General features: G+C 39.0%; 1 protein-coding gene across 1 annotated transcript; it reads left to right on the top strand.

Annotated features, from left to right (window-relative positions):
- Positions 1–1,732: 1,732 nt before the first annotated feature.
- AMTN (amelotin) lies at positions 1,733–20,647 on the top strand. The gene is made up of 11 exons (XM_060760910.2): positions 1,733–1,808; positions 1,908–1,976; positions 4,219–4,263; positions 6,914–6,970; positions 8,768–8,851; positions 11,904–11,987; positions 13,366–13,425; positions 14,563–14,655; positions 16,288–16,323; positions 17,820–17,846; positions 19,706–20,647. The coding sequence occupies exons 2-11, from the start codon at positions 1,923–1,925 to the stop codon at positions 20,162–20,164; spliced, it is 999 nt and encodes a 332-aa protein (XP_060616893.2). The 5' UTR covers positions 1,733–1,808; positions 1,908–1,922; the 3' UTR covers positions 20,165–20,647.
- The last annotated feature ends 1,394 nt before the right edge of the window (positions 20,648–22,041 follow it).

The raw sequence follows: 22,041 nt of genomic DNA, 5'->3' as shown, positions 1-22,041 counted from the left end.
AGAAAGAACTCTTTGTCTGTTGGAAGTAGGTGTAAATGTTTCAATTGGCCACATTTGTTAGCTTTTGATGGCCTGACAGTTTTTAGGTTTGGCTTGTTACTGCCTGGGGGAATCCTTTGTTGAGGGATGATTAGCTGTACCTGATTGTTTCTTGTCTGTAGTTCCCCTGTGTTTGAGTGTTGTTCTTCATTTGTTGTTATAATTTTAGAGATTTTTAATACTGGTAGCCAGATTTTGTTCATGTTCATGGTTTCTTCCTTTCTGTTGAAATTTTCCACATGCTTGTGGATTTCAATGGCTTGGCATGTAGTTGTCAGAGTGCTCCAGCATTTCTGTGTTCTCAAATAATATGCTATGTCCATACTGGCATGGAACTGGCACAGTTTGATAGGTAAGTGACAGGAATGAAGTGTGATCTGCAGCTATTGATGGGTTTTCCCAATAGTGAGGGACTGATTTATCACAGGGAGGAGGTAGACCAACTACCTCCTCCCCTCCAAGAAACAATCAGGTACAGCTAATCATCCCTCAACAAAGGATTCCCTCAGGCAGTAACAAGCCAAACCTAAAAACTGTCAGGCCATTAAAAGCTAACCAATACACATGGGGCCGTGTGATACAGACTATATCCAAAATGTGACAGTCCTCTGCTGTTCTGCCTCATTTCTGTGTTAAAGTCCATTTAAAAAGTCTTTAAAAGATTAAACCATTTTCACAAAATAAAATTAAAAAGTTTGCATACTCTTATATAGAGATATACTACTGCTTCATCATTAAAACTCAAAGTCTTTCTTAAATGAAAACAGATTCATCTGCTGGTGGAATGAGAGGATAATGGATAAGTTCAAGATACCCTAGCTGTTGTAGTCAATAGGGCTGGGCGGTTTCGTTTCGTAATTTCGTAATTCGTTAAAAATTCGTTATTTTTTTTTATATTGAAGCGATATTGAACCATTCAGGAGCAACTAAAAAACGAAACGAATTTTTCCAATTCGTTTCGTAATTGTTTTGTAATTGATTCGTTATTATTTCCGCATGTCTGGTGCAAGTTTTAGGGTTGCTGTTTGTTTTCTCAGTGAAAAAATATATAATTATCACACCAACAGTCAACAACAGAGGGAGAGGGAAGCTTCTGAAGTTTTTTTAGCGTATTGCACGATCGCGGCCACCATTAACGAATCGATTCGTAATCTATTCGTAATTGTTTCGTAATTGTTTTATGATTTCTGAAATTTTGTAAATATCAAACTTTTTTAAAGGAAAATTTCGGAATTCTTTTAAATAACGAAACGCAAAAAACCCCTAAAAACAAATCGAGTTTAGAAACAAATTTTTCCGCGTTTGGACAGCCCTAATAGTCAATACTAAGGGATGTTGGGATCTGTAGTCCAGCCATAAGTAAAGAGTTACATGATTGCTTTCTTATCCAGACAAGGGATTGATGCCTTCAATGTTAATTTCTTTAATGGCTAATTTCATTAACGCAATTATGTGATTTGGTTTCTGAAAAAGAAGGTCTCATTTTGTATATCCCACGCCATGCGCTTTGTGGGTTAGAAAAGATTTACTCCAACGACCACAGATATTCTGTGACATAATGTTACTTGCTGCTAATAAGATGTTGGGCACTGTGTGAAACACAAATGACTATGTGTGGGTTCTGCTCCGATGACTACCCCCTTCGTGAAGTGTTTAAATTCAGGCAGGGAGACAGCTGCATCTCCAAAAAAAGGCTGAGAGAAGAGCTTCGCCAAAAACAGTAGGGACCAAACTTATAATTTCTTCTGACTTTATAAGACAACAGCAAGGTAAGAGCAGCTGCTAATGTGGAGGTAGATGTTTGCATTATGACTCACTATTCCTAAAAGGCAACAAGGGGAAAATGGATTTCTGATTCCTTCGTGCAGATACCAATTTGGAACATGAAGATTGTAATTCTGCTTCTTTCTCTCCTGGGACTGACATTCTGTTTACCCGTAAGTCACTTTTAATCTACTCAGCTGGCTTGTATTCATACTGCATGCTTCTAATGAGATAAAGCAAACTACACTGAGTATATTATATTGTATGGCATTGCTTTAGGTGTTCAATTGATACTGAAGGGCCCCAGCACAGGCAAAGCAACTTCCACACCCCAAGGCAGCTCACTTTGCTCTGTAAACTTCCTGGTAGATAAGTGTTGATAGTTTGATGTGAAAAAAAATTGCAACGTCCAGATTTTTCTAGTAGTTGGTGTGTAGAAATTTTTAATCCTTTTGGATAGTTTAGCTCTATTTATTATTCACCTTTCCTAGAAAAGGACTTAATATTTTGATTTTGTGGATTCCAAGTAACTGTGAAATGTGTATGTGCCAAACTCTCAGCTTTTTGCATACTTAAATGAAAATGGCAAAACTACAGATGGCTTTTAAAAAACACATTGCATGATTTGGACCACCGCAAGAGTCACAAAGGTATGGTTTCTCTGAGTCCTATTTAAAAATTCCTTATAGATTTCAGTCTCTCACACTTGGATTTTTTTTTTTGTAAATAGCTCTTCCTGCAGTTACTGTGTCAATTTTTTTTTGTCGTGTCAGGAATGACTTGAGAAACTGCAAGTAGCTTCTGGTGTGAGAGAATTGGCCGTCTGCCAGGACGTTGCCCAGGGGATGCCTGGATGATTCGATGTTTTTATCATCCTTGTGGGAGGCTTCTCTCATGTCCCCGCATGAGGAGCTGGGGCTGATAGAGGGAGCTCATCCGCCTCTCCCCGGATTCGAATCTGTGACCTGTTGGTCTTCAGTCCTGCCGGCACAGGGGTTTAACCCACTGCACCACTGGGGGCTCCTATGACATTGCATCTATTTTCTTTGAAACCCTCCACAAAGACATTTTGTTAGTGATGGATGGGACAGATTTGCACATGACATACATTTACATTTTTTTTTCTGGTAACTCGCTCTCACTTGCAATGCATGTGCCTTGTTTCAAGTTACTGGGTGGCTTGTAAGTAAATAATAGATCCATATGAGTTACAAGGAATGGGAATATCTCTTTTCCCTGTAGACTCAGGTAAAAGAAAACGGCTGCATTATTTCCTTGTTTGTGTCTTCTTCTTCATTCATAACTTTTGCCATCTTGAACACATTCTGATGTTGCTTGGCACATATACTCCAGTTTTCCTCTGAGAAATGTTGGATGGTATGCCTCATTTGCTTGATGGATGACTATGGCAAAAATACTCTAATTATGCTAAAGTCAAATAGTCTTCAAACTTTGTGCACTAAACTTCCAGCACAAAACTTCCAATCCCGTTCTCTTGTTTGTGGTACACCCAGTGATGAATGTGTAAGCTCACGGGCATTTTAGTACACAGGACAAGGGAGGGAAAACAAAGAGAGGGAAAGTCTGTTTTGTTTTGTTTGTGTTGAATTCAGAAAGCATCAATTACATTGATGGTGACATGTTGACATGTCTGTGCTTTTCAAACCATGAAATGAATGTGATGGCATGCTTCAACCTCAAGGAAAACTAAGCATAGCTTAGTTTTTTTTATTGTGTGAGGCTAAAAACAACCCAAGAATCACCCTCTCTGTTTTTTCCATCCCAAGGTGTTTCTCTTAAATTTCCTGGCTGTAACACAGTGCAGGGAAATAATGTATTATGTTAAATAATCTTCTCTTGGGCCTCAATATTAAATTTCCACCTTAGGTGTGATAAAGGAGACTTTATCCTATGCCTACTAGCATAATTTCAATTTGCTAGTCTGACTACTGTCTAAACAACTATGGGACTGTGGTGTCATCTTCTCTCTCGCTTCATTAGTAAAATGTCTTGGGGTAGCTCTGAAAAGATCATCTTTATTTGTGTTCCTGTGTTTAAATGCCAGCTTAAGATCTTTAAAAGTGGAAGGTGAAGAATCTTTGTAGACTTAGTAAATATATGACGTTGTTTCAACCCTGTGCAGCAAGAGATTGTGGTTCAGGATAGAAATGTAATTTTCTACTGATACAATTCATAAAGGAAGCTACAAGTAATTCCAGGAATCTTCTTCTTACTGCAAGAATATCAATTTTTCAATTTGGGAATGTTCTGCACAAATTTCAGATGGATTACACAGAAAACAGAATATTTTATACAGAAGAAATTGCTTCTTCGCAGAAATATTATTTGCTGAATTATTTAAGTCAACAAAACAAAATTGTGCTACCATGATCTGGATTTTTTTTCCTTCCTCAGGTCAATCAATTTGGTAGGCGCTTTGCTACAAGCAACAGCAGAGAAGTAAGTCTTTTTTCTTTTAAAAAGAAAGTGTATATCTATACCCTGATGATGTTTGATGAGTCATTTAGTTTGCAAGATAAATGGAAACATTGGGTTGTTGTAGGTTTTTTCGGGCTATATGGACATGTTCTACAGGCATTTCTCTTGACATTTCGCCTGCATCTATGGCAAGCATCCTCAGAGGTAGTGAGGTCTGTTGGAACTAGGAAAAAAAGTTTATATATCTGTGGAATGACCAGGGTGGGACAAAGGACTTTTGTCTGCTGGAGCTAGGTGTGAATGTTTCAACTGACCACCTTGATTAGCATTTGATTGCCTGGCAGTGCCTGGAGCAATCTTTTGTTGAGAGGTGATTAGATGTCCTTGTTTGTTTCCTCTCTGTTGTTGTGCTGTTCTAATTTTAGAGTTTTTTTTAATACTGGTAGCCAGACTTTGTTCATTTTTAAAAGATTGCTCCAGGCACTGCCAGGCAATCAAATGCTAATCAAGGTGGTCAGTTGAAACATTCACACCTAGCTCCAGCAGACAAGAGTCCTTTGTCTCACCCTGGTCATTCCACAGATATATAAACCCTTTTTCCTAGTTCCAACAGACCTCACTACCTCTGAGGATGCTTGCCATAGATGCAGGCGAAACGTCAGGAGAGAATGCCTCTAGAACATGGCCATATAGTCTGAAAAAACCTACAACAACCCAGTGATTCTGGCCATGAAAGCCTTCGACAATACAATGGAAACATTACTTTTAGAGATTAGGCCTACTAGTGACCATGATGGTAAGGGGTTTCCAGAATTCAGTACAAAAAGCTCCTTTCCGCAAATCTGGCATGTGTCTTGCAATTTGAGATTAAATGCACAGTATCCATCAAAATATATTTTGATATATATTTTGAGGCAAGACTGAAACTGAGAAATTCAAAGACATGTTAAATCTGAAACAGGAGGATCAAAGCAATCCTAAAGCATTTTGTTGTTCTGTGAAGATAATCCATATGGCTCCTTCTCTTTTCCCACAAATTAATAAGGGTAGATTATCAATCCACTGGAAGATTCTGTTTACTAGAAAAAGAAAAAGACAGTTAAAACTACAATATTATGTATCAACTTTCTCTAATCTAATGCCCTCCAGATATCTTGGACTACAAGTTCCACAATCTCTACAGGTTCCATCAACCAACTTGTTGCCCAACACATCTGGAAGACACCAGTTTAGGGAATGTTGCACAAGGCAGTTTAGCAGCTTTACAGAGCAATTCTATTTCGCATTCTTAAATGTACATCCCACCATGTTCCAAAAAGCTTACTCACTGAGGGCCCACATAGCCATATAATCCAGAATATTAAGGCAGAAAATCCCACAATATCTGCTTTGAACTGGGTTATCTGAGTCCACACTGACATATATTCCCGTTCAAAGCAGATAATATAATAGGTTGCTTTTTCAATTTAATTTTAGTTGTTAAGTTACAATTTGCTTTTATATGTTGGGTTGTCAATTTTCATTTATTTTGTGTTTATTACTTATTATGTTTGAGCATTGAATGTTTGCCTTTTATTACTGGAATCCACTCTGAGTCCCTTTCGTTTTATTATTACTATATTATCATTACAATGCAGGATTTTATACAGCTGTGTGGAAGGTGCCTAGGAAATATGATTAGAGCTGAATCCTAATCCCATTGCTATCCTGGGATTTATGTGTCCTGTGTTCGGAATTGCAATCAAAATAAACAATTGGAAGCATGCTCAAACATGAAGGATTTTTGAGTTTCAAGAAAAAATTCCCTTCATTGATGTATGATCATTGGGGCTGAAGATTCTTTATGATCTAAAATGCTAAACAAGGTGTGCGTAAATAAAATAATGTTTTCAGATCTAGGAAGAGTTGGCCACGCAGGATGTTGTAGTCCAAATAATAACTTCTAGAAGCTCTTATTCTTATTGTTCCATTTATGTTCTTTCCTTGCATTTAAGTTTATCAGAGCCTTTCCCAAAAGAGTTAGAGCCTTTCCACACAGCCATATAACCAAGAATATCAAGGCAGATAATCCACAACATCTGCTTTGAATTGCAATATCTGAGTCCACACTGCCAGATAATCCAGTTCAATGTGGATTTTATACAGCTTTGTGGAAGGGCCCTTAGTCAACTTTCCCCTCTTTAATTCTACTCTGTAGATATTTTAAGTAATTTTCGTACCAAATAAACTGTCCTCCAAACTTTAGTATATAGACGTAATAGGACAGCAGTATTTGCACAGTATCAGAAAAACTGTGTGAATAATTAGATATTATATGCTTTTTTTGAGCCCCTAGTGGTGTAATATGTTAAACCTTTGTGCTGGCAGGACTGCCGACTGAAAGGTCAGCAGTTCAACTCCAGGGAGTGAGGTGAGCTTCGGTCTATCAGCTCTAGCTTCCCATGTAAGGACATGAGAGAAGCATCCCATAGAATGGTAAAACATCCTCGCGTCCCTGAGACAATGTCCTTGCAGGCGGCCAATTCTCTCATACCAGAAGCGAATTGCAGTTTCTCAAGTAGCTTCTGACATGGAAAAAAATGTTTTATGAATACCTGACATCCTTTCGGTTATGATATAGAATTAAAATGATGTTATTCATTGTGTGAAACTACTTTGATTCAATTACCAGATATTACGGCTGATGCAAAGGTACAAAGCCCAAGGAAACGTTCCACAGCAAACACAGGTAACCTTAGAAATAAAGAAATAATTGGAATGTAGCTGGTTGAAAAACTCAGTTTACATGTGCTGTACTTTCAATGCAATGTCTCCAATGAATAAATAAAGCAAGCAAAAGAAGAAGAAAAACCCTGTCAGATCCGTTTTGGGTTAGTATCTGCTGCCCTTATCATAATTAAGCTTTCCATTGATTATTGTACACAATACAGTTTCCCAAACTATCTAACATGCAGGACCAGCCATTACTTTCCCCCAATATTCCAGGTATTTATTATTATATTATTTATTATTATTATTATACATTTATTTATACCCTGCTTTATCTCTGGCAGCCAATGTGTCACAGATCAGTGTCAATACTTAGATCATGACTCTTTGAGTGGCACTGTCTTACATTGCGAGCTTGGATTCCAACAATTGGAATCCCAGTTCAATGTGGCTGGTGGATCTGCTGATAGACCAGTGGTTCACAGCCTGTAGTCCATGGACCACCAGTGGCCCTCAAGAACTAAAATATGGTCCACGGCCTCACCCTTACTACAACATTGTAACAAGTGCAACTGGTCTCGCAAATTCCTCTTATAGTGCCGAGGCAATGGGAATGTTAGGTGGGGAGAGGCTGGCTACCCACAAAAGGCACGACAAGCTTTCTGACTGCTGTTCACTACCTCTGAGGATGCTTGCCATAGATGCAGGCAAAATGTCAGGAGAAAATGCCTGTAGAACATGGCCATATAGCCCGGAAAAACCTACAACAACCCAGTGATTCCGGCCATGAAAGCCTTCGACAATACATCCAACAATATTCTGCTTGTGAAGGAAGGCAAAGAATCAAATAGGAATTAAGCAGAGGTACGGAATATCATTTAGTAAGCATTCCTTGCAAGTTCTTTTCAGTTGAGCATCCCTTATTTAGAATTCTGAAATCTAAAGTATTTCAAAATTGCCTGCATGGGTGGCTGAGATGGTTCTGATGATTCAATGTACTACATAAACTTTGCTTCATGCATAAAATTAATCAGAATGTTGTATAAAATTACCTTCAGGCTTTATGTATACAGTGTAAATGAAATGAAGACAAATTTCATTTTTAGATTCCCATCTCCAAGGTATCTTATTTGTAACATATATGCCAATGCAGACATTCCAAATTTGAAAAAAGTATCTGAAATCCAAACAATTTCTAGTTCCAAACATTTCTGATAAGGGATACTCAGTATGCTTGCTAAATCCAAGTAACATTTGAGGCCAACTTGTGCGTGTTCACCCATTCGTAATGAAACTGTGAGCGAGGGGCTCTTGAGCCCTAATCCTTGCTTCAGGTAAATATTGATGCTTTCTAGGATTTCTTTCTAATCCTTAACCTGATCTAGGAGAAATTGGTTTCAGTGCACACTGCCAAGTCGATAACTTCACCTTTTTTTCAGAAAATGTGGACTATAAACATTCTTCCTAAAAGGTGTAGTGCTAACAACACTTGGAAGACAGCAAGCTTCATTGAATATTAAAAGTGTTACCCCCAGCTCCTACTGAACATAACAACAATTGCATTTTAAGTAGTTGAAATATTCATGAACACTATTCCAATTTATTTATCTCAGCTAACTGGTATTCAGGGATTTATCACTATAACACAATGCAGCCAATGATTAACATGTGAAAATACCGATCCTCTCTTGAAGTTACTTTACATGCTTTTTATTTTTCAATCAGAAGCATTTTTCTCTCAGAAGAAGAACAAGCAGAGATTAGACTTGAAAAATATTTCTCACATTATTAATTTGTGTTCCTTTCTTCATGATAGCCAAGGTCAAATCCTGGGATTGGACTGCCACCAGCAAAGCTGGTTCCAGATCAGCATCCATTAGCAAACCATATCCCCAATGAGGTAAGCTAAGAAGAAATTATCTTATGTGTCATTGCTTTGCAGTATATTGCCATGAGATTTGGTATCAGTCTTTTAGAAATTGTTCTACAGTGCCAGCTGGCTGCCTTCATTTTCCAGCTTCTAGTTTCTGGAAGAATAGCCTGGCAAAACTTGCCTGCCTGGGTCCATTAAACAGCACATTGAAGGTAAACTGGAAACTAGGAATTCAGCAACCTGGAATCTTAAGGGGTGAGGGGAGAAATTAGAGACATTGCATCTGGTACTTAAATTATAATAGTTCAACTACCTTGTCATATGCACCACTAGATTTGCCACTGGAATCTCCACAGATTGTGGCGGTCCCAGCAATGCCCACCCAGGAGGCATGGGAACTTATCTCTCCATGCCTCACACCATTCCAACTTCCTCTCTCTCTCATCACATCTGGTTCCACCACAGTTTTGCCCCAGAGGCACCCCAGAAGTACTTCTCTCATGTCTAGTGGGAGCACGTGGTCTCTGTGGCAAAGCTGTGGCACAACTGGAGTTGCCACCAAAATTTGCCACATATGATGAGGCTGCAAGTTATAGAAGGGTGGTAGTGCTAGGATGCCTTGCAAATGAAGCTTACTTCCTCCTTATGACTGACTGCATTTTCATCTGCTGTCAGGTTCAAGACAAGGGAACTGAGAAGTTAATTATTATCTTTGTGCTACTTAATTGGCTGTCAGTTGGGGGATGAGATTGATTAAATAAATGGAATTAAGATCTATTTCGTATTTGTCCCTTCTACATGCGTTACATGTGGAAGGGCTGAATATTATCATAAGGGTTGGCTGGTGGCTTCCATATCAGTGGAATCTCTATTGTTGAAGGATTTCATGGCTTGAATCACTGGGTTGTTGTAGGTTTTTCAGGCTATATGACCATGTCCTAGAAGCATTCTCTCCTAATGTTTTGCCTGCATCTGTGGCCGGCACCCTCAGAGGTTGTGAGGTCTGTTGGAAACTAGGAAAATTGGTTTTATATATCTGGAAAATCCAGGGTGGGAGAAACAACTCTTGTCTGTTGGAGCTAAGTGTGAATGTTTCAATTGGCCACCTTGATTAGCATTTGATGTCTTGACATCAATCCTGGGAATCCTTTGTTGAGAGGTTATTAACTGTTCCTGATTGTTTCTTGTCTGGAGTTCCCCTGTGTTTGAGTTTTGTTCTTTATTTACTGTTATAATTTTAGAGGTTTTTTTTAATACTGGTATCCAGATTTTGTTCATTTTCATGGTTTCTTCCTTTCTGCTGAAATTGTCCACATGCTTGTGGATTTCAGTGGCATCTCTGTGTAGTGAATCTACTCTGAGTTTTAAGATCTCATCACATGAAAGTGGTAAAAGTGGGTAAAAGTGAAGAGAACTATTTTCTTTCATTCTCTACTATGCCTTTCCATTTTTAAGGATGGGAGCCACCCTGTATCTTTTCCCTGTTTCCATCCTGAAAATGGAGTCTTTCCTCTGTTTCCCTGTATTGCCACAATGAAGTCCCAGGGGCAACAACCAGAAGTGGCCTTACGTCATGTGATGGCCTCCATGGGACTCCTTTTCAGCAGTTCAGAGAAAAGACAGAGAGAAGACTGTATGGGATGAAGTCCACAGTTCAAATATGGAAAATAACTACCTGGAAATCTGTACACAAATAGGTTCATGTACTATGGTTAGCAATCAACTTCTTATAGAGCTGAGCAGGAGAGTCAGAAAAAATAGAGGCGTACTAGCAAGACTTCAAGAATTCTGAAGCCACTCATGAGAAATAGGCAGCCAGGAAGAACAAAGTGTGGCAGTAGAAATCAAAATAGTATACCCTATGGTTGATCCAAGAGGTCAGGAATTCAGGGAAGCCAAGCTTACAATAGAGGGGGTTTACAAGATCAGTTGTATGCAGTGAGGACATTTCCCCTGCTGTTGAGAGATTTATAGTTGACTGACATCGGATGCAAATTGACATCTGAAGTGTAGTCTGCATCATATATCTTAGGCTGAGTTATATGCAACCATCCCTCATGCCAACCCCAGCATGGTGTAAGGCTTCTGAGTACTGGGCTAGGACTTTCGAAACCAGAATTTCAATCCTTGCTCGACCATGAAAACCCACTGGGTGACCTAGGGCAAGTCACATGCTTGTAGCCACAGAAAAAGGCAAAACTATCTCAGAATAAATTTTGCTAAGAAAACAGCATGATAGTTTTGCTTCAGGGCTGCCATAAATCAGAAACAACTCCTGATTTAATGAACAGTCTCTGAATGGCCACTTCGTGATTCATGGAGAATAGGCAAGATCTCAGAAGCATTTTGCTACAGCTCCATTGCCAGACACATGTTCAAGATTAGAGCAAGACACATTTTTGTTTGCTGATACTTCAGATTTCATATATGAATATGGATGAAAAATATATTTTGTATATCCCATAATGTGATCAGTCAGATTGTAATATGTATTATATAGTATATACACTTACCTGAACAAGAAGTTCATTAAGGTCTATTTTTGAGTTGATATATTGAGCTGTTGTTGACATATGTTTTCAAGGTGATGCCCCTGAAGAGAACCTCAATTTAAATATTCCAGTTCAATTTGCCAACAGGGATTTTTCTTGCCTCTAAACAGACCTAAACAGATTTTAAACAATTTTTAAATTATTATTTTATTTTACTTTTTGTTTCTTTCCTTCTTTCCTTTCCCTACACTCTTCCCCTATCAGACAATATCTCCCTTTAGCCCAAATAGTTTAATTATCTTTGAAAATGTGTTTGGTTTTCAATATTTTTTTTTAAAAAAGTGCAAAATGTGGTAACCATCCTAAATTCCTAATGACTCCAACCTATCTCCACCACAAATTAGGAGAAACAATCAGCTAAAACCAAAGGGAAGTGTTATGGTAGCATTTCTGGTTCCAATAGGAGTGCCAATGTGGCCTGGAGAAAAATGGCTCTCATTCCCTTCAGAGCTACCCACCTTGATATAATATGTCTCATGTTTCCATCCAGTGTGTTCATCAATGTGATTCTTTGCCAATATTTGCAGATTCCTGCAATTGAATGGCCTTTTGGAAATTACCCCATTTTAACTGCACAAAACCCACAGGAACTGGGAAGTCCTACCGTACAGGTAAGAAAACTTTATAAATGACAGTAGAGTTGCTTTGGAAATTCACTTTTACTATGCCTCTACAAGTTTGTGTTGGCAATTTAGCATTATTTTATTTCAAGAAATTCTCCAGCTGAAAAGTAGTTCATTTTTTTAAACCTGCAGTTAATTTTGTGTGTCAGTAAAATGTTGTGTAAATAAATACACTGTATTCTTAGCTGATGTGAAATGTGTATCATGAGGATATTAGGTAATAAGTTTCAAAGCTAAGTCCACCAAGGCTAAAGTAAATATTTAAAACTACACAGAATTGCTACTATGCTCAACATTGATGTAAATACAACCAGATGGAGATTTTAATTGTAAACCTGGGGCTCGTCCACATGCACCACTAAATCCAGAGCCAGTCTGGCGTATCGCTACTCCAGACTGGATCCAGAGGTGGCCACATGCTCCATGTCTGTCCTACAGACAGTCCAGCTGATACAAAAGCAATTTGGCTCCACTGTACTATCCCCTTTCCTTTGGTTTAGGGCTGCATGATTGAAAAAAAGCTCTGAGATAGCTTCTGGTCACTGCCAAGCACCTTTGCAATCTCCCCTTCTTCTCTTTGGTTATACTGATGCCTTTGCTGATGTAAGGAAAGATGCTCTCCAGCGCTCTGTGGCCATCTACCATGGTGACAGATGTGTGTGTTTGTGTGGCATGAGACTGCTTTATTCCCTTATCAGCATGGCAAAAAAGCAATGGCAACATCGATCACACTCTGCCCAAAGTGAGGGGCTGCTTTGGAATTTCAACAAAACTCTGGAGCATTCCACAACTTTGCATAACATGGGGATAAATTGTTTTAACCCTGTTTACCTTGTGTTAAGGACTGGAAGTTCTTGATGTTGTTGAATATCCAGGAGCAACTGCTAGTCCACTTCGGGGATATAGGGCTAGTGTAGACAAGCCCTTGGTATCCTGAACTGGAATGAGCTCATGCTGATCACATACTTCATTGGTGTAGACAACTTGCGGTTGTATATTTGAGCAGCATTTCCCACCAGCTGCAACAAATATGCCCAGTGGGCAAGGATAATTGGAGTGTAGTCTACTATCATGATGGCTGCAGATTCTCTGGCCCTGCCCTGTTTGAATTAACTGGAGAATAAAAACAAGTGTTTCTCTAACATTGTATCCAGAAAATATTTTAATCCTTGAATTTGGTGAGTCCTATACCCAGGGAGACATGTATAACTGATGCAGGGGTTAGAGTTATGCAGTATGCTTACATTTGTTAGGCTGCATGCCACACCACACCATTAACACCAGGAGAACTATATGATGCCCACCTCTGCCCTAAAACTTTTGCAGTAATCAGTTCAACAACCCTTCACCATTCTTTGTGTTACAGAACTTTCCTGGCTTCAATGTACTACCATTCACCCAAATGGTTCCAATAGATATCAATTCTGTAAGTTCTTTTCTTTGCATTTTTCTTAATATATCTTTACATAACTTTTTATATGTTCTCCATATTTAATTTCATTCAAATGTTTGTGCAAAATATTGTGTTCATAAAATGCATATTTTTAGTGGGGTTGTGGAACAACATAGAACATTTTTGGTGCAAGAAACAACATTTGGACATTCTTTTGCACAGTAGGGTGGACACCTTTGGCCAATTTATAATGATGATATACATAGTTGAAGGTAGAGTTCCATATGAGTATGGCGACACCTTATGTATTGTTACAGGCAGCAAAATTACTTGCACCACACTTAGAGCCAGACAACAGTCTCTCACTCAATACATTTCTGATTTTGTTTCAAACCTGTCCAGAAGTATGGAAGAGTTTCAGTCCTTGTGTCCCCTAGAGAACATCAAGATGCTTCCTCAGTTCCATCTTCTATGCATAAAGAATTTCACCACTATGAATCCAGTTTTAATATATCTTCTGTATTGCTGAAGACACACATACCCCACCACAATAACTGTCTTAGGACCTCATCAGAAATGTGTAGGACTCCATTTCCATGTGCTTGTTTCAGGCAGTTTCAGGGAGAGCAAAAGTTTCAGGGAGAGCAAACATTATTCATTTTGAGTGGATGAATTCTAAGAATTATCTCTCTTTCTGTGTGTGAGAAAAAGAGAGAGAGAGAGAGAGAGAGATGCTATACTTCAGTATGAAATGGTGCAACACCACTGTTGCTCCACAACATTTTTTTGCCTGGGCAGAACAGCATATGTCTTTTCATGACACTGCCAAGATTGACTACTGTCTGCAGTTCTGCCTTAGTGTGCCTGATGTTAAGTCTAGTCCTGCCAAGGGCTTCTGGTTGAAAAGACATCTTGACTAGGAGCAGTGCAAGAAATACATTTTTAAAATGACTAGACATTAATGAGAAAATGTTGCTTCAAGGATGACTGGTCATGAGCTGGCTGGCCAGAGTGATCTCTTGACATCTGCAATGTCTGACATTGGGATTAAAATATAATAGGGGTTCGGAATTTGAATCAAAATTAAATGACGCAAAGATATCCCGCCCCTCCACTTCTTTCTCTACGTCTTGTCCATGCTTTCAAGCACTTCTCTTCTTTTTCTTGTAGCTTGCTCTGCTATTAGGAGCATTATCCACAACACAAACACAACCTCTACCAGGTGGTGGGTTGATACCACAGCAGCTTCTGCCACCACCACCAGTAAGTATTTCCTAACATTTCTAAGGCTGAAATCCTCTAGTCCTGTAGACACCCTTTCAGGGGATTTGAGATATTTTGGAGCATCTTCTTGAAGGAGGGAAAGAGAAGTCTACTGTTGGATAATGAGATTCGACTTCAGAACTTTCATCTATCTCCATAGCTGGTGTGTCTCTAAAATCTAAACTATTTCATGAAAGAAAAGAGGTGACAGAGGCTGTATAAGATAGTAGAACCACAGTATTCGCATACAGGAAATATACTTATTTTTCAAAACCATTCTGGCCACTTTTGATTTTCTTCTAATCTCTCCCCATTTTTAAAGCATTCTAGCAGCCTTTGCAGCTACTGAATGATCCTTGGAGCAAAGAACTAGCTATTACTTATTTTCTTTAAAATTTGATTTATATATTACCTTTCTCCCAATATAGGACCCAAAGCTGCTTACAATATAAACTGAAATAAAATAGATAAAATAGTGTGTGATACAAAGGTTTTAAAAAACAGGAACAGTCAATGCAAATAAAGCATTATTTCTAACACATTAATTTAAAGCAAAAGACATAAGCCACATTCAGTCAGCTCTCCATATCTGTGGGTTTAACTTATATTTGTGGATTGGATTATGATATTCTAAGAATCCCTTCCAGAGATATAGAGTCAGTCAGGAGGACCTAGAAATTTATAGAGAGGTATTCTTTCAGTTTTTTAAAAAATCATAGGGGCCCTCTGCCCCAAATCTCAAAAGTGGAAGGTGTGCTGTACTACATTAAACAACAGCACACCCATTTCCAATCCATCTACACCAACCAATTAAAGGCTGAAGTTGGCTGGCAGGACTGCTGAGTGACAGATCAAAGGTTCAAATCCAAGGAGAGTGGGTTGAGTCCCTTCTGTCAGCTCCAGCTCCCCATGCGGGGACATGAAAGAAGCCTCCCACATGATGGTAAAAACATCAAACATCTGGGTATCTCCTGGGCAATGTCCTTGCAGACAGCCAATTCTCTCACACCAGAAGCAACTTGCAGTTTATCAAGTCGCTAGGCTATCTGAGTCCACACTGCCATATATCACAGTTCAAAGCAGAAAACGTGGGATTTTATTCAGCTGTGTGTAAGGGGCCCATGATAATATATTTTCACAAAGTTCATAGGGCTCAGGTAGGGTCATTTGGGGGAGAAACAGCTCATGAGCCTCCCCACAGATGTCCACCTCTGGTCTAGGAGCACCAGGCTGAAGGAACACATAGGTTGAAATGGGCCCTTGTATATTGTTCAAAAAACTTCACCAAAAAGGTGAATTTTGAGTAGGAATTTAAATTAAGTAAGAGAGGGCAACTTAGGCAGGCAATGCCAAGCATTACTATCTCATGTCTGCTATAAAACCTTCATACTAAGTTAAATGTGTTAATGAAAATTTTAGCTTTGAAAGACTGTTCCACAAATTGCCAATATGCTTTAGTAAATGTGTGCATATTCATTCATCTTAATAATTCGCAAGATTATTTTTAAAAAACCTTTTTAAAAGCCTTAACTGTGCCCTTGATTTAACACAAAGCCAATTTCCTCACCTGTCTTATCTATAATTAACCAAAACCTATTGCAATGTGCTAAATATAATTATTATTACTTGCAGATGTTTCCAATTATATTTACACAAATGGGACCTCAGGTAAGAAGTGAGACAAAAGGAATGCTTGTATAGTGAAATGCTTGGAGGTTTAATATGGAGACTTCCAACACAGAGAGACCCCTGTTTTGGTGGGGAAATAGTTTTTTGTTTGTTAGGAATTGCCATTTCCATAAGAAAGGAAGAACTTAGAGTCTAAACCAGGAGTCCACAAACCTTTTAAACAGTGGGCCAGATCACAGTCCCTCAAACAGTTGGAGGGCCGGATTATCATTTGGAAAAAAATGAATGAATTCCTATGCACACTGCACATATCTTATTTGTAGTGCAAAAATCACCTAAAAACAATACAATAATTAAAATGAACAATTTTAACAAATACCAACTTATTAGTATTTCAATGGGAAGTGTGGACCTGCTTTTGGCTGATGAGATAGGATTGTTGTTGTTGTGTGCTTTCAAGTTGTTTCAGGCTTAGATTGACCCTGAGTGAGGGCCGGGTAAATGACCTTGGGGGGCCATATCTGGCCCCCGGGCCTTAGTTTGAGGACCCCTGGTCTAAACTCTTTAACGTCTGGGAAAGGGCAAAAATTTCTCCTTGGGTCTCCAGGAGTTACTCACTCCATTTAGGAAAGATAATAAATTGGAAGGCACTGTGGATTGCCTAGGATCCATCTACACCGTAAAATGAATGCAGTTTGACATCAGTTTAACTGCCATGGCTCAATGCTATGGCATTCTGGGATTTATAGTTTGGTGAGGCACCAACACACTGGGAAGAGAAGGCTAAACAACAACTCCCATGATTCCATGGCATTGAGCCACGACAGTTAAAGGCTCTAATTCTGGAGCACCCCTAGTTTCACGTTCTGCTAATACAGAAAGAAACCCATACTTCTGCTATATTGTTAGGTGACCACTCAGGCTCATCATAGAAACTTCATGGGAGGAAAGGTCTGCTCTTTTCATAATTTTGGAGCAGAACTTTTCCTTTGCATGCAGAAGGTCCTTGAATCAGTCCGTGACATCTCCAAGCAGGTCAAAGAAAGTCTTCATCAGAACCCCCAATGAGTATCTGACAGTCAGTATAAACAGTAGTGAACTAGATGGACCAATTATCCGATCTGGTATAAGAAAGTTGTTTTCCCCCTATGATTCTCGTTCTGGAAAAAAAATGCTTATGGAAATGCATTTTATAGGGAAATTTCTCCACCCTCTGATCTAGCAGTACATCTTTCACCCAGGAAAGGAAAATAACACCACCTTCACCCCGACCTTGTTGTAAGGATAATATTAATAATTATGCTTTGAGTGCTGAAAAAAGGAGTATTAATATGATAGTTGTGGTATTTTTATCATTATATTATATTTATTAGAATGTTGCCACCTGTCATCTTTATTGATACTATTTTCATTACACTATTACTAATATTAGCATGGTTGACACTAGTACTTTATAGACCATTTAGGAATTGTTTTTAAAAATTTCATTAATTCCGTGTCCTTTGTTTTCTATACCCCATTTTCTTGGGCACTAGGGCACAGTCCTCAGTTCTGAAGAAATGGTAAATACTTAACTCTTTGATTGCTATTTTCTTGTTGTCATTATTGTTGTTGTGTACAACCCGCTTAGCATTACTCAGCACCGGGATTGTGGCGCAGCTGGCTGAGTGTCAGCTGCATTAAGATCGCTCTGACCAAAAGGTCATGAGTTCGAAGCCAGCCCGGGTTGGAGTGGGTTTCCAACCAATTGTGTAGCCTGTTGTCGACCTTTGCAACCCGAAAGACAGTTGCATCTGTCAAGTAGGAAAATTAGGTACCACTTTAAAGTGTGGGAAGGCTAAATTAACTAATTTATGAGGCCATAAAGAAGACTCCAGCAAAGCATTACAGCAGGGAAGCATGTGGGGAATGCGGAAATGCTTCATCAGCGTCGCAGATGGACGATGAAAGCGACAACTCCCCTGGCGGCCAGAAAAAGTTAAATAGCCTCTGTGTATGTCTCTATATGTTGTATGTTAAAATTGGCATTGAATGTTTGCTATATATGTGTACACTGTAATCCGCCCTGAGTCCCCTGCGGGGTAAGAAGGGCGGAATATAAATGCTGTAAATAAATAAATAAATTTTCATGGCCAAGCGAGGATTCAAACCTGGATTTCCAGATTTATAGTACAGCACCCAAAACACTACCACATGCTTGCAAATTAAGGATGGAAAAATATTTGAAAAATATTTGAAAATTTTAGAAAATCATGACGAGAAGACACCTGGAATGACAACATTCTCCACACTTTTAGTTTTATTTTGTGAAAAATACAAACAGCCATTTTTAAAACAGAAAGCAGCATTTTCTGGGGAGGAGGCAATATGTTCCATGCAGAAAATATATTTATGCAGAGAATTTAAATTTTCTATGGAATTAATGCTGTTTGCTGTGTAAAAATATCTCATGAAAGTTTTGCACAGAATAATAAACTACAATATTTTCTTTACAGAAGACAGTAATTTCTGCACAGAAAACCATATTTCCTGTGCAGAAAATGTCCTCCTCCTCAAAATGCCAAATGTGAAGTTTACAAATAAGACAAATTGTATGTTGCTTCTTGTAAGAATGAAACTAGTAAAGAATTACATCCCTACACCATCATGAGAAAGATGGCGGCAATCTCACCTAGATGCATCTGCTCATTTGGCTATCCAGATATGAGTTGCAGAAGGACAGAAAATCCAAACTTGTGATCTTTAAATTGGACTTGGTCTACACAGCCCTTCAAACAGAAGATGATTCAAAATTTCTCAGAAGAAGGCATATCTCTTTTTGATCATTTAATTAATTAATGTAAGCTACCACAACCCAACATTTGTCTCCAGAGAATAATGAATTCAGCCAAGATGTCCCCAAAGTGAGACATGTCCTTCAACAACCCATTTTAAGTAATTCTCCATATGGCTGCCCTATATGCAATACAGGGTATAAGTCTCAGAATTCAGCTTCTTTTTAGCTAAGACAGACATCCCCTCTAGCTGCTTGGGCCTCCAACTCCCAGAAGTCCTAGCCAGCATGTTCAATCATCAGGAATTCTGGAAGTTGCAGGTCCAAACATCTAGAGAGCCAGGGTTTGAGGATACCTAGGTTAAGAATTTGCCCTCTCCAATTTCACCGTGAAGACAGGGAAAGATATACACTGCATTTGTGGTATTATGGAAAACTGGCATGGTCTACATCAGGCTTGCACAACCTGTGGTCCTCCAGGTGTTTGGGACTCCAATTCCCAGAGGCTTGTCTGATGGTCAGGGATTCTCGGAGTTGAAGTTCAAAACACATGGAGGGCCACAGGTTGTGCAGGTCTGGTCTACATTATCTTTTGGATCATTATATATTATCACAGATGTTTTATTGCTTTCTTCCCTATTTTTTCAGCCAACTTCACAGGTCATGGCTGCATTCCTCCTCCCTGGACTACCAGGTGGTTTGTTCCCTTCAGGCCAGTCTGGGGCCCTCCCTGAAGATCAAGATGACCTGCTTCCAGCAGGGCAAGTGGGGACCAATCAGGGCAATCTTCCATATCCAGAGAGCACAGCAGCTGGCATCCAAAAAGGATCCCCAACAACTGAAGAGGGCCTGAGTGTAGCCCCAGGTGCCTTCTACCCAACCCCCTCTGGTTTCAGACAGCCAGGTGTGGTGACAAATGAAGTGTTTGTAGAACCAACTGGTGGTATAAATATGGAGCCGAGTGAACTTCGGGAACCACCTACATCTCTTGTTGGACTTGATAAAGGCAAAAATCAGAAGCACCAAAACTTGTCTCAATTACCTGTGAGAGGAGATAGTTACATGCCAATGACTACCACCGCTAGTAAGCCCTTGAAAGCACCATAAACCAACGATGTGTGTCATTGTGACAAAATGCTTCAGTTTGACTTTCAAATACTGATCCCAATGTGTAATAACTGCTTTGGTTTTTTTTGAGTTAGGGTGGTAGGAAAGTTAGGTTTATTAAAAACAACATTAGTAGGTTGAAATTTGGGGAATTTCCATAATCAACAATATCACAGCTGAACATGAATCCTTCATAATTGCCAGTGCCTAGAAGCATCTGATTTTCTAGCTTTAGATCTTATTGAACAGGCAGTTTGAAATGTGTTAGAAAATAAATAATTTTTAGAAAAGGCTTTTCACAATGAAACTCTGTTCTAGCTTCACCCTTCTTTGTGATCAGATCTTCATGCATTCCCTTCACGCTGACATTCCTTTGCTGTTAGCCTGTTATAATATAAGATGTGGTTGCTCTGAACTCTAATGTATCAGCTCATAGTAAATGTCTTTATTGTTCTCCTTCGATTATGTTAATAAACATTATTTAAACTGTTCCTGGTGTTGGAGATAAACCAATTCTTCAGACTTCACATTGTTTGGTTAATTATTCACTGAAGAGTAAGCAAGCCTTCCTTTTCCTTTCAAAGTTGACTAGAGAGCCTTCAGGTTGAGTTTTTTTCAGGCAAATAATAATTATATTAGATATGATTTTGACAATTTGTTCCTCTATCTCCTCTATATCTTTACAAATCACAGAACATTGATGACTTAAAATTCCTACAGCCAACTGGATTTTTTCTACTTTACTAATATAGTTTGAAAATCCTTTATCTGAAATGATCAGACGTATTTTGGATTGTTTTCACATTTCAGAATACCTATATTTGCATATGTGTATATAATGAAATACCTTGGAGATGGGACCCAAGTCTAACACGAAAAATCATTAATGCTTCATATATACTACGGCTGTGCGTTCAGTGAAAAAAATGTTTCACAACTCATTACAAAATTAGGGGGCACTAGTGAGAATAATAAAATTTCATTACACTTTCATTGTAGTATTTTATTTATTTATTTATTTGGAGTGCTTCTATCCCGCCCTTCTCAACCCCCTAGGGGGACTTGGGGCGGCTTACAAAAGGCACAATTTGATGCCCAACAATTCACAAAATACAATATACAATTTACAATATAATGACGACAGTTATAACTAATTAAAACAGTCAAATTAAAACAACAGCAGCAATAAAATCATCTTGTGGTCAACGTTCGTCAATTCATAAATCCATAATCCATCCAGCATTGTCATTGCCCTTTCCTACTCTGGTCACCATTGTCTTTTATCCATCTGCCAGCTTACCCAAAGGCCTGGTCCCATATCCAGGTCTTTAGCTTCCTTCAGAAAGAGAGGAGGGATGCTGATGACCTAATTTCCTCGGGGAGCGCATTCCACAGGCGAGGGGCCACCACTGAGAAGGCTCTGTCCCTCGTCCCCGCCAGTCTCACTTGTGATAAAGGCAGGGCCGAGAGCAGGGCCTCCCCCGAAGATCTTAAACTCCGAGATGGGACGTAGAAGGAGATACGTTCGGACAGGTACGCAGGGCCAGAGCCGTATAGGGTTTTATAGGTCAAAACCAGCACTTTGAATTGTGCTCGGAACTGGATCGGCAGCCAGTGGAGCTGACATAACAGGGGGGTGGTATGCACAAGTGGGGAAACTTCAGGAACTCCTTTCTCCCTTGTTTTTATAGCTATTGGGGTTAAACTTGCTACAATGGTAGAACACCTTTACACTGCCTACCCATCAAGTTTCAGAGCATTACACTTATCCACAAAATATTCATATATCTACTAATTTTAGAGGATTTTTTAAAAGTATTGTTGAAGGCTTTTATGGCTGGAATCACTGGGTTGTTGTAGGTTTTTTCGGGCTATAT

The sequence above is a fragment of the Anolis sagrei genome, chromosome 2, assembly GCF_037176765.1.
Source record: "Anolis sagrei isolate rAnoSag1 chromosome 2, rAnoSag1.mat, whole genome shotgun sequence".
Lineage (NCBI taxonomy): Eukaryota > Metazoa > Chordata > Lepidosauria > Squamata > Dactyloidae > Anolis > Anolis sagrei.
Note: the sequence above shows the minus strand (reverse complement) of the source record. Positions and strands in the feature narration are given on the sequence as shown.

Excerpts from the sequence above, each read along its gene's own strand:
- AMTN (XM_060760910.2), top strand. The coding sequence starts at position 1,923 with ATGAAGATTGTAATTCTGCTTCTTTCTCTCCTGGGACTGACATTCTGT. Across the intron at positions 4,264-6,913 it reads CTACAAGCAACAGCAGAGAA|ATATTACGGCTGATGCAAAG; the intron begins GTAAGTCTTTTT and ends TTCAATTACCAG. Across the intron at positions 14,656-16,287 it reads AGCTTCTGCCACCACCACCA|ATGTTTCCAATTATATTTAC; the intron begins GTAAGTATTTCC and ends TATTACTTGCAG.